Raw genomic sequence first — 12,438 nt, 5'->3', positions numbered from 1 at the left:
GAGACTTTACATGAAATGTTGCATCATTTAATTTTGCAGAGCTTGCTTTGGTCAGTTTGCAGGATAACCCCTTGTGTTTACATCGGAGGTGCAAAACAATGTAATTACAGCCAGTCATGTTATACTTAAATTCAGTTTAAGTGCTGCCTTGTCCTTGAACTGATACAGTGTATTGAGTTCAGAAGACAAAATGTAGTTTAAAGATGACGTACAACAGCAATTGTTTCAAACAGCATTTATTCTTGTGTGAGAAAATATTGTCTCAGGCAGGTAATAGATCTTGCAGTACAATTCAAATGACAAGATCAAAGATCTCCCGATGCCACCCAAGAAAACAAAACAAAGAAACTTGTTGTAGACGATGCCTACAGTGCTCAGGTCCTGTGACACTTCACTTCTAGATAATGTTTCGGACATGTTTGGTGAATAACCGCCACTATTACAAAGCTACTTATTCATACATAAATCTTTTCAATATTTGAATTTTTAAATAACACTCTCGACTGCCACAATTTATAAATTAAAATCTAAATTTGATTTTTGCATTCCTTAAATAACTTCATATAAGCCAGTATAAACATCCATTTACATATTTACAGAACTATACACATGCACCTGTTACCACACTGAGCTTCTATTCATATGTATATACTGTACACACATACAAATCACTTTAAGCCACATAGACAGCTCCAGGAGTCAGCCATCCTCCTCCAGTCAATCTTTTTTCTTTTCTTTAAACAGATTGAACTTGTGCTTTAAGACTCATTCAGCCTGATAAAACAAACTATTCAAAGTTCTTCAGTGAATGATCACAGTAGATGTAGTTTAAACCACAGGACAATCTGTTCCACCTCTGCAGTGGCTTCACATCTTACTAACCAAATAGCTGCTCCGCCGACTCCAACAATCCAGAATTAAATGACAGTTTTCACAATATGGAAAAAATAAGCAAAGACCTCTAAGGTTCCACCTCCAACACGTCATAGCTGGACTCAGAATCAAGGACGTTTGCACATCGATCAGTATTTCTATTCACTGCACATTCTTCTCTGACTCCTCTGAATGTTTCTTTTAAACAGTTCTCAGAACTGTTGAATGAACATATCTTGCAGGAACTTAACATGTCAATGTCAGCAGTAAGCGTCCTTTAAAATTATATTTTTAAAATCAAAGAGAATTTTGAGGTAACAATGAATATATTTTGAATTACTCTTATTGAAATGTTGATCAGTGTTTCCTAAAGGCCAATAACATTTACTGAATTGTTTTGTGTTAAAACCTGGATGAATGGAATTTCAAACTTTTTCTTGAGAATAACTCGACCAATCAAACGATCAAAATAAGTTTAAAATTGATGGAATTAATGACTAATCAATAATGCATTGTAGCTCTATTTAAAAATGTATTAAGGAAAATGTTAATGTAATACAACTAAATCCACCAAGAGTTCATTTAAAAAACAAAAATAGAACTTGTCATCAGTAGTGTCCAGGTATGACGTGAGCATCATGTGGGACTTTTACAATTCATTAAAACACAGTGACATTTGAATTGCAAATACAATCTAAATATATTCTGAATCAAGACGATCCCTTTGACAATTAAATATTTTACACTCTCTCTCTCTCTCTCTCACTCTTCAGTCTCCGCTCACTTTGGCCTTAAATAAGAACTTGATATGAACACATCGTAACAATGGTTGTGTAAAATCTTTTTTTTTTAATAATTACAGGAATAAATTAGCAAATTTGTCGAGGAAAATGTCTACAAGCAACTCCCCCCCCCTTTTAAAAAATACACATACAGTTTAATGAAGAAGCTGTTGGAATATATATTCTTTTCTAACGTTCCCACCTTTTTAGGAGCATGGATTAAGCTTTGTACATCTAACCAGGCAGCCTGTTTTAAGATCATAAAATCCTGAAACTAAAATTATATAAAATTGGAGGGAGTGAAGTTAAGATTTCCTCTCACGTGGTTTAAATGCGCCATGGCCCGGTCGTATGCGGTGTGTACAGACTTGCGAACACTTGGTTTCTTTCCTTCCATTAGGCGGAGTTTATCTACAGTGTCATCCATCCCCAGCGACAGAAGTTTGTTCCGAGGGAGCCACTGCCTGAAAACCAAGAAAGACAAATTGACCAACACTGCTCTCCATTTTTTTTTTAAATTCAGCATGAGGTACAGCCCGCTCTTCTGAATCTTACCACGTTCTTTTGGTGTCAAAGAAGAGCACGAGGAAGAGCTTTTCGCCTTCTTCCGTTTCTCTCAACTCGCCCAGTTTGAGCACCTCCACAGGAGGCACTGGGATGGGAATGCCGTTGTGAAGGAGCCCTTCCTGGGGCATGTCTGGGTCAACAATCTGAAACAATAAATCATGTCAGTCAAAGTTGACTGAATTATCATTTCCTTCTAGGGGATTTCATGAGCTAAACAAATGCCACAGTGTTAACACTGATCAAGTCCAACCTTACCATAGCTGGGTACGATGGATAGCCCCTGCTTTTAGCCCAAACCAGGTCCAAGGGTGTTAGCTCGGTCTCACTATCTAAAGACAGAAGTGTAGACGTTCCTGTGAATGGGATATTCAAATATATCCAATTAAAACACATTTTTGAGAAACCTATAGCCAGAACTGAATATTAGATGTTATTGCATTGATCATGAAAATTGTAAACGTTTGCATGCTTGATTTATACACACACTGAATTCATATTGCCTTTTCATGATACACACCAGACGCAGAGGTGTCTCCATTCTCACTGTTTGGGACTTTAGCCAGTGCAGGTTTACCACGACTTCGTTTTGGAGGAGAACCACTACAGATGTAAACAAGACGACAGAAAAAACAGTTATTAGGATGTTTTTTTAAATAAAGTGCAACTGTGAGACTGTGGATTACATTCAATCAATCTCTCTTCATGCACAAGCACTTTATATTCCTAACAGTAAAACATTTATAAGTGGGGTCCAATTTTTCTAGCAGCATAGCAACAGCTCAAATATAAAAATAAATTGTCTGAAATGTGTATAGAACAAATCTAGAAAATTAACTTATTTATTTGCAAATACATAATTGCAAAGGTCTACAGTAGTAGTAAACTGAATTGAAAAACTGGTAAATGATACAAATCCCCTTAAATTGCTCGTCCTTGTTACTTTTCCTACATGAGCCCTTTTTTGCCTTTGTAACCACTAACTCACTTTAGTTTTTGTTCTTCATCCTGGTCAGCTAGGACGTGCTTTCCATTTGGCAGGCCTAGCAAAACAAAGAAGAAATAAATAATGACAAATATGGTCTTTCTAAAATCTCTTTGTGAAATAAAGTTGTGTGTTTTGTCCTTGCCTCCTTCTCTGGGTGGTGGAGGGAGTTTTTCGGCTTCACTTTCGGAGCTGTGTCCTCTGGACCGCAGGTGGTGTGAGGAAGGTGAGGGAGGGGTCGGGGAAGCGTTTGGAGTGGGAGGTAAAGTGGTGACGTTGGTCACACTGGGTGACTTTGGGCTAGCAGGGTTGCTATCCAAACCGTTTGTTTTCTCCTCAGGTGTTTTCCCATTCTGTTGTAGTGTGGATTTTGTCTTCCCCATTCGTACCCCATTTTTAGCTTTCTTAAACAGAACAGACGTACGACGACCGACTCCGACCAGAGACAGAGTGGGCGGTGTACCCAGCGGGGTGACCTCGTGTACAGCCTCCGGTTGTGATGATGGCGTTTCACCAACTTCAGCCTCATCTTCACCTTGGCTTTTGCTCCCACTGCGGGATGACCGCTGACGTTTGTAGGAGCGTCCAGGTGACCTTCGCCCTCCAGATACGATGCCAAGGACAGGAGGTTCCAGAGGAGCATCTCCTGGGAGCGGCGATGATACTGGACAGGTTAGTTCCAGCACAGGTGGAGAGTCATCTGGGTCAAAAAGAAAGAAATGTGTTTTATGATCATGAACAACTGAAATGATAGTCATTTATTATTTCAAGTCTCTAACCTGCTGCTTTTCACTGTTTCAAATCGATAAAACAAATAGCACTAGGCCAGGTAGCTAGTTCAAACATCCAGTACAGATGCCTTCACAGTTCAACATATTACACAGACGTTTGACATTTACTGTTTTTAACTCAAATAAACCACAGTCATTTGTTAACATTCACCTCAACAGCTCATTTATAATGTCACAGATACGTGGCAAGCGTCATTTCAGTTTTATAAAAGAAAATTTTAAAAAATCCTAGACAACACCTAAACCCACCATTTATGAGAAAACTGGGATGAACCTAATGGAAGCAGGCTGGTTGGAAATCTGTGTGAAAGGAGACCAGACGCTTCTGCCAGAGATTTCAGCAATCAGTGTTTTTCCACGGATAAAACGTATATTTTTTAATGGACTTTTGCCAGGTGGTGCTTATTGGCCAACACTCATCTAGTATTGTAATTGTTATCAAGAAGGAAGGCTGGTATTTGAGCAGTTCCTAATGCTTTATTATTAAGTTAATATTTCCCTCACAGTCTAAACGATCATTGAAGTAAAATAAAGAAGGAACAAGCATGTTTTACCTGTTCTGGAGTGGGACACTTCTTTCAAAGGTCCATTATCGACATTAGGCTTCCCCTTTTTCTTTTCCTTCTGCGGCTTCTTATCTTCTTCTTGCCCCTCCTCCTCCTCATCTTCATTTTCTTCATCTTCCTTGTCAATTCCATTTACAGACTGAGAGTTTTGCTGCTGCTGCTGATTCATCTTCTGTCTGAGTGCGTTGATCTCTCTGCGCAGCAGCCTAATGCGTTTGGTTCGACCACCGCTGGTTCGCATTGATGTGACCACGTCCAGTTTGTCCAATAAGGCCTTTAGCTGCTCGTCAGTGCTCAAGTGAAGCCTGTTGTCTGGGTCCAAGAGAGAATCGACTGTAGAGTGCAAGAACAGACACAAAAAGGCAAATTAAGAGAAAAGACATAAGAAGGATTTGGTAATAAAATAAACATCTTGTTCCAGCCTTAAACTCACTGTCGTCCCACGTAGAGGAGTAGAAGCTGTGTGCGTTCAGAGTCTCAGGGAGATGCATCCCTGTATGTGGGTCCAGGCCGATGCTCTGGGACTGTCTGTGGCTGTGACGTAGAACCGCTCCACCCACCTCCTTCATTTGTAAGGCTGCCGTGTGAAACATGGTGTCCTTGGAGTTGTACTTGAGGCAGTTGGAGATCATGAGGTCAAAGTCCTTCTCTAGGTCTGCGATGGAGCAGTAGGCGTGTCCCTCCAGTTTGGTGCGCATGGTGGAGAAGTCCATGGGTTGAGAAATAAACTCCAAGTAATCTGGGACCTCAGTGAATCATGAGAATTTAGACTGTTAGCCGAGTCAGTCAAGTAGTAAGTCAAAAAAATGAATTTTAAGCAGATTGTTTCCTAACCTCACCAACCTCAGACAGAGTGACAGGCTGAGAGAAGATTTTTGAAGTGTCCTTCTCTTGCAGTTGGTCTAAAGTGGATCGCAGAAGCACCAATGCAGGGGTCAGCTTCAATTCAAGAGCAGCCTGCTGAACTTTCATCTGAGGAGAGGTGAGGTAAACATAAAAGGAGAGAGGAGAGGATGCACAAGGTCACCCTAAATATTCAAATGATTAACATATTGATGACAATGCAGAAGGGGGTCTCTTTTTTTTAAGGTACACTTTATAATCATAGCTCCTGTTATATCACACACCTGCTCTCTCTTTAGCCTCTCTCTCTTGCGAATGAGTTCCACCAATAGTCTGGCTCTTTCCAAGTCTTGCCTCAGCTTTTGCCAGTACCGTAGCTCCTCTCTTGCAGCGCACAGCTTCTCATCAGGCTCCCTCTGAAAATGAAAAGCACAAAAACCAAAAAAATAAAAGACATGTTAATCAGCTTTAAAGTTCTTTACAACAATAACTTTCTGTATTTTGTACTTTTATTGATTGAGATGTGAGGAAAATTATGAGATTTTATGGCTCAGAGAGTCCAGTGTGCATCATTACGCATTGCAGGATGGGTAAAATCTGTTTATGGATCCTGAAGTTTTATGACTATGAAAAAAAAATTGACATGTCCAAAAAGCCAAAGCCATAAAAATGCTTTTTTGGGGTAAATTAATCTCAATTCAATTTGGTTTTACTAAAATGTAATAATATTTATGTATCCACATCTAAGTTGGTATGAAAAGCTACCATATCGACATAACTGTACAAATGCAGCCCTATATACATATTTTAATCCCAAACAATGTATAAAAATATCAAAATAAAAAGTAGAACGCTTTAAAAAGCTTAGGCCCTCCTCTTGCAGAATAAATGATTGGGCAATGAATTCAAACCTTTATCAATAACTTTTACCCATTGTTGCCCCCTGCTGTTGGGTGAGGTCCACTGAAAAGATGCATCTAATAAATAGCGCTTTCACACCTGCAGAAATCGCCTGAAAAACTCAGGATATTTCCCAGAGGAGTCGTATATGTGAATGCAAACAGCAACATTTTTCGCTTGGACTGCCCCCGGAGTTTCTCCTGCCAGACCCGTAGTATTTTTCTGCAGCAAGTTTGAGTGAGAACGCTGCAGGATATTCTCGGGAGATTTCACCTTGAGCCAATAGGAGGGGGGGAGTGACGATTATATACTGTTACTACTGCATGGTGCATAGTATCTGCACGCGAACACTATGCTCAGTCATTGGTAATTAAACGGCTCAGTATGTTGTTCTCAACTCTTTTGTTGATGTTGCCATTCCGCTGGACTACACATAGCATTGATATAAAGGCAAATATTCGCATTATAGCGTCGTATAGCAGACTCTGTTGCTTCGTCCGCTACTTCCGCGTTGTATTTTTACGTCACGTCTAACCAAAGGAAACCCCCCCCCCCCCCCCTCCCCCTCCCCCTCCCCTCTGACAGGGATAGTCTCCAGCTGTGAGGAGCATAATGTGAACGGCCAGGTCAGGAGAATCTCCGGAGCAGTCCTCCTAAAATTATCTAGACATTTTCAGGAGTGCATATGTGAAAACGGCTTAACTCTTGTCCTGCAAAGTGTGATGTCTTGCCTTTTGTTTGGATTACATTGTGCGAGTCTACAAAAATGGTGTGAAGTGGTGTGATTCAAGTGACTCTGCAGTTTCTGCTATGAACAGACTTGATTTGTTCTGTGATGGCTTGATAATCATGTTGTTGTAAATGTAAATGTGATGGTTTGAATAACTCATGCTGCTAACCACGAGGATAGAAAGCCAAAATTTATGTAAAAAAACAGCTTTAAGCAAGTCAAGCAAATAATGAGGCAGTCAAAAGGAAAAAAAAGGAAAAAAGGTAAAACCCACAGGTTAGGCTTTCAGTCAGGTGTAAATAGGTGCTGACAATAATATGGCTTAGTCATGGTAAAGCTGAGACTCTACTTTAAAATAAATGGATTATTGTGGAATAGTTTCTAATGTAATTAAAACATACACAGCACATCATCTCTGTCCCCACCTGCTCTGCTGTCTTGTTGGCCTGAAGATGGGAATGAAGCCGCCGTATTAAAGGCATCCCGTTTCGTGACTGTCGCTTCAATAACCAGTAGTTATGAAGCCTCTGCATGAACTGATTCTTCCTTTGGACTTCCACTCCTGTGCAGATCTTGTTCAGCCTGTGGAGATGTTAACAGTTGTGGATTAAAAAAGGTTTTGGCAGGATTATTGAAAGGATCAATACATGTATATAATCAGAATCAAAAACACTTTATGAATCCCAGGGGGAAATTTGATTGTTACAGTTGCTCTTAAACACAAAACAGCAGCAGGAAATATAGAAATAATTTTAAGGGATACTTTAACCATTTGCATTAAGCTTTGTATCATTAGAAACCTGGTAGTATTTTTCAATGGTCGTGCATCCCGCCCTCATTTCCCCCTGAGATGGGAAATCTTTTGTATTTTTAAGTCTGAATGGAGCTTCCGATAATGCAAAAATCGTCATTTTGCGTCACTGGAAGCTGTTGCGGTTAGCAGGGTGAAACTACAATGCTAGTTCCTCATATTTTCGACCACTGAAGCTACAGACCAATCACAGATCAGTGGGTGGGAACTCACTCCCAGAATGTAAACTTAACATCCGCCATATTGCTTGGAAGCTATGCTAACAGGCTCTATGGAGAAAGCTGATAATGGCGAAAAAATATAAATATAGCGGCGAGACGGCTGCTGCTGACAGGCCAGTCTTGTGTTTTGGCCACTGGCTGCTGGGGCCGCTGGCCACTGGCCACCGTGACACAAGACTGGCCTGTCGGCTATATTGCTGGCCGCTGGCAGCTCAGCAGCCGAGAGCTGGCAGCGGTGGTGAGGACGAGGAGCCCGGACCGGCTCGAGCTGGGGCGAGCTGGTAGTGTCGGTGTTCTCACTGTTTGCCTATGGACACAGACATAGAGTCTGTTTTCCAAGATACCAATTCAATTCTAGAAGAAATCTCGGAATCTGTAGAGGAAATGGCCTCGTGTTGAAGTAAATATGACTGTAAATGTTCTTATTACTATATTTCTACTGCTATATTGTATATTTTGGAGAAACTGTACGCTGTAATCCCTCTGGGATTAATAAAGTATTTCTGATTCTGATTCTGAAATCAAGGCCCTTAGTGGGAGTGGCCTGCAGTGCTGTGCATTCTGGGATTTGGTGTCTTTCATCCACATGAGCCAAAAAGACACTTTCTGCCTTTTCACGGCCAAGAAGGCACCAACTTCAACATTTATTTCACATTTCTACTACATATATGACCCAATGTCAATACAGATTCATGTTTCAACAGGTGAAGTATCCCTTTAAGATGTAAAAATAAAATAAGCAATAAATAAGAAATAAGCACCAAGTAAGATAAGATAATAAGCTATGTACAGAATAATGTCCTCCATGCACTGTGAGAGTAAAGTTTAATAAGAGCTAAAGAGAGAGAAAAATGTAATAATCTACACCAGAGCACTACAATGTGTAATAGGAACTGCTGTGTATGGAAATTCTGACGGTATGTAAATGTCCCACCTGTGTGAAGGAATCTGAGGCACAAGCAGCACAGGCACATTTGAGCGACGTGTTGACCCACGGGACCCCTTTGTGTTCTTCTTCTTTTGGCCCTTGGTAGCTTTCTTGTTCAGCGGCGAGGGGGGACTTTGAGTGTATGACCTTTGACCTCTGTTACCCCTGCCTCCCACCAGTCTCCCTTCGACGGATTCGTCTCCAGACCCATCCCTTCCCCGCGACCCAACTGGAGAATGATGCTCACAGAAAGCCGTCTTCTTCACAGAGAAGGTGGTCCCGTTGACACTTGTCTCCCGCACCGGGTCTATTTTCATGAAGAGGCCGGCCTTCTGGGCACAGGTGACATGAAAGGCCCTATAACAGTTGGCTTTGTGGCACTGAATGGACGCTCCCCTGCCTTTCTGCTTACACAGGTAGCAGGTAAGCTTCCAGCGAGCAGTAGGGATGTTCTTAACTCCCTCTACAGGCTCCAAAAACACTGTATTGGCAAAGCAAACCTCTGGGATCCATATGGCGCAGACAACATGGGCCCAACGTCCATCACTTGTCTGTTTGAAGGCACCTCCTCTGTTGGGACAGAGTACACAGTCTACAGGGCGGGAGGGGGACTGCAGGCAGCAGCGGCACAGCCACTGACCCTCAGGTACATAGGGTACACCATAACACTCCTGGTGGACAGCCAGATTGCAGATGTCACAGAACAGGATCACATTACTGTTTAGACACTCGTCGTCCAGGCAGACGCTGCAAAAAGCATCCTCGTCGACTGCACTCTGTGACAGTGCCTGACTGCGAGACTCCAGGATTGATTCACGCTCCAGACGGTCAATCAGCAGTTCAAAGGTGTCCGCTGAAACAGAGGCATGACCGTCACACACTCTCTTATGGTTTACCATCTCCAGCCAGGCAAGGTCCTCCTCGTCCATGTCGTACTCAGCCACGCTGTCCTGCTCCTCTAGGGACTTTTCTATGAAACGATAGTAAGCTGATGGGAGAGGAGGTGCCTCTGAGGGGGAAACTGAACCCAGCAAACGGAAGGTTGGCTCAGGCAAAGGGCTTTGGTGGGACGGGTGCTGGACAGAATAAGTAGATCCTGTGTTCTGCTGCGATCCAGACCGTTGGTTCTGGTGAGACGTATTCTTACTGCTCCTCCTGCTTTTACTGTTTGAGGGTTTCCTCCACGATCTGGTTCTACTCTGCGTTTGCTCACTGTTCTCCTTGTTGCTGTTGCACTCAGCAATGTCCTGGGCCATCATCTCGTCCTCTGTGATAACTGGCAGAGGATCTGTGATGTTAATCCGATGAAGCCTTCCCTCAAGGTCCACTTCTACTATTTTCTGTGCCTGAGCATACGTTAAAGTCTCCCTGGAGGGCGATAGCTGCAGTCTGTAGGGCGAGGGGGGCCGCAGCTGGCCAGATGATCCCCTGCCCCTTCCTCTCCCTCTTCCTCGACCCCTGCCCATGTTGAGTCTGCCTGCAACTGTCTCACATTCCCACCTCCTGGCCTTCCGCATAGGAGTTTACACTGCCTGCTGACAAATTCAAAAGGAAGAGAAATATTTCATACAACAATTCAGGCTTCAATGTCAACATGCTCTACATTAGAAGTTAAAATGACAAAAGCATAAAGTGCAATAAATTCAGACTTATTGTAGCTGTTGTTTTGTCATTAAGCTATTGTAAATGTTACGTGTCCAACAACATTTAACAATAGTCTCGATTCAATAAAATGCAGGACCCCGATCTGGAAAGGGGATTTCACAAAACAGTTACGATAAAACACAATCAGGTGAATCTCCATTAAGTCATAGTGAATCAGGAAAATAATTATTCTCATGTGAGACTTTTAAAGCCGTCTGTTTCCCCTTGATTCAGTCCTATACCGGCATATTTTTACCATTAGTTTTTCCTGTAATTTTGCAGGACTGTTCTTTTGATCAAGTACTACCACAGCTACCATTGTTTGATTAATTTACACTTAAAAAGGATGTTCCCTAAAATGATTTAAGTCCTTTGGATGATGCAAATAAATATGTGTTTCCTCACAAACTGTACTGTAGAGGGATTACAAAAAATTCTAGTTCAATTTTAAAGTTTTAAGGATATTTAATAACTTTGCATATCCTGAATTACACATTGGTGTATGATTATTGGCAGGATAATTGTGACATGACATTTTCAAAATGTTGTCATAATACTAAAATATATCCTCATTGCTTTTGACAACATATTTCTTTGCTATATCTCGATGGCAAAATGAAGGAAGGAAAAAAGCAAAACAATAGTTGACATGTAACAACACATTACTTAATGAGTAGAAAAATAGTTTAAACATTCAACCTGTTATCATTGTCATGTTAAACAGTTTATAATTTTCCCTTTTTGCTGCAAATAAATGCCATCAATCCTCATCAGATTTGTTCATTTGTGTTTGTCAAATCTATTCTGTCCAAATCCGTTTTGTAAAAGAGTTCAACTCTGGTTCTGTTGTGATAAACACAACATGTTACCTCAAGTACTCTTCCTGCACAAATACAAGTACAGCTCAGTGGTACTGCTTGCATGTAGGGACCCTCAGCTCTCTCCATTGGTCCAATCAGAAGTCTGTTACGTTTCTACGTTTCTTTCTGACCAATCAAAACCCGGTATCCTCTATTTTCCCCCCTTGTTACTGTGTGTAGTTAGGTTGAAGAGCGCTAAATACCAACCCGAGTATCTAACATCTGTCAGCCATTTTAAGCGCACAACAGCAGAGACAACATTTGGACTGCAAGTTGATTAGCAGCCCAATTATACATGCCAACAGCAACCAGAAAGCAGGCGCACTGTACGCACCGTGCCTATATTCACAAATATACTGCATGAATATGTCAGACAACGACACAACAAATGTGCAACGTTTCGGGTTTTGGCTTTGTACTCCAGACCCCTGCAAAAGATGTGATAACGTTACTCGGTCGGACAGGGACACACAGAAGTCGTGTAACGAAACAGCAGGATTCCCTAGCAAGGCTGTAAATGCTGAACATATCAGAGTGGTTTACCTTGTGAGTTCGTCCTCTGCAACGCGAGTGGCAGACGAGAAAAACTGCTCCTCGCTTAATGTCAGCTAGTGACAGACTACAACCAAGGCGGACATGCCAGCATTTAGCCTAGCTAGCCGGTAATTTCAGGAGCGACAGCGTCATCTTCACCACGTCAACTCTTCGCCGTAACCTCCGCTCAACACACAAACACGACCCGGTTTCATAGATATGGTTTTAACCTTTCTAATGATGCTGGTTCCCAACCTAAGGGTGGTTGAATCTCAAAGATATCAATTTAATGCACCTTGGATGAGGCTAAATATTCAGTCAAGATGGCTTGAAAAATACGCCCCTTTGGAAAAAAAAATCACCTCAGCCAATTGTAGGTCGCGGCTTCACCTCGCAGCTGTCGCGC

General features: G+C 41.8%; 1 protein-coding gene across 6 annotated transcripts; it reads right to left on the bottom strand.

Annotated features, from left to right (window-relative positions):
• Positions 1-220: 220 nt before the first annotated feature.
• Positions 221-12,438, bottom strand: brpf3a (bromodomain and PHD finger containing, 3a). 6 transcript variants are annotated; one of them, XM_020629025.3, is made up of 13 exons: positions 12,042-12,390; positions 9,001-10,529; positions 7,460-7,616; positions 5,689-5,820; positions 5,396-5,533; positions 4,995-5,307; positions 4,550-4,894; positions 3,350-3,904; positions 3,208-3,262; positions 2,740-2,822; positions 2,478-2,551; positions 2,211-2,365; positions 221-2,119 (listed from the first exon to the last, which is right to left on the bottom strand). In XM_020629025.3, the coding sequence occupies exons 2-13, from the start codon at positions 10,509-10,511 to the stop codon at positions 1,936-1,938; spliced, it is 3,702 nt and encodes a 1,233-aa protein (XP_020484681.1). In that variant the 5' UTR covers positions 10,512-10,529; positions 12,042-12,390; the 3' UTR covers positions 221-1,935. The 6 variants fall into 6 exon arrangements, 5 of the variants coding, with proteins under 5 accessions (XP_020484681.1, XP_065810821.1, XP_020484678.1 ...); XM_065954749.1 differs by having other exon boundaries at positions 5,405-5,533; XM_020629022.3 differs by having other exon boundaries at positions 2,478-2,575; positions 12,042-12,389.

This window comes from Labrus bergylta, chromosome 5, assembly GCF_963930695.1.
Source record: "Labrus bergylta chromosome 5, fLabBer1.1, whole genome shotgun sequence".
Classification (NCBI taxonomy): domain Eukaryota; kingdom Metazoa; phylum Chordata; class Actinopteri; order Labriformes; family Labridae; genus Labrus; species Labrus bergylta.
The sequence above is the reverse complement of the archived record's forward strand: the minus strand, read 5'-3'. Positions and strand labels throughout refer to the sequence as shown.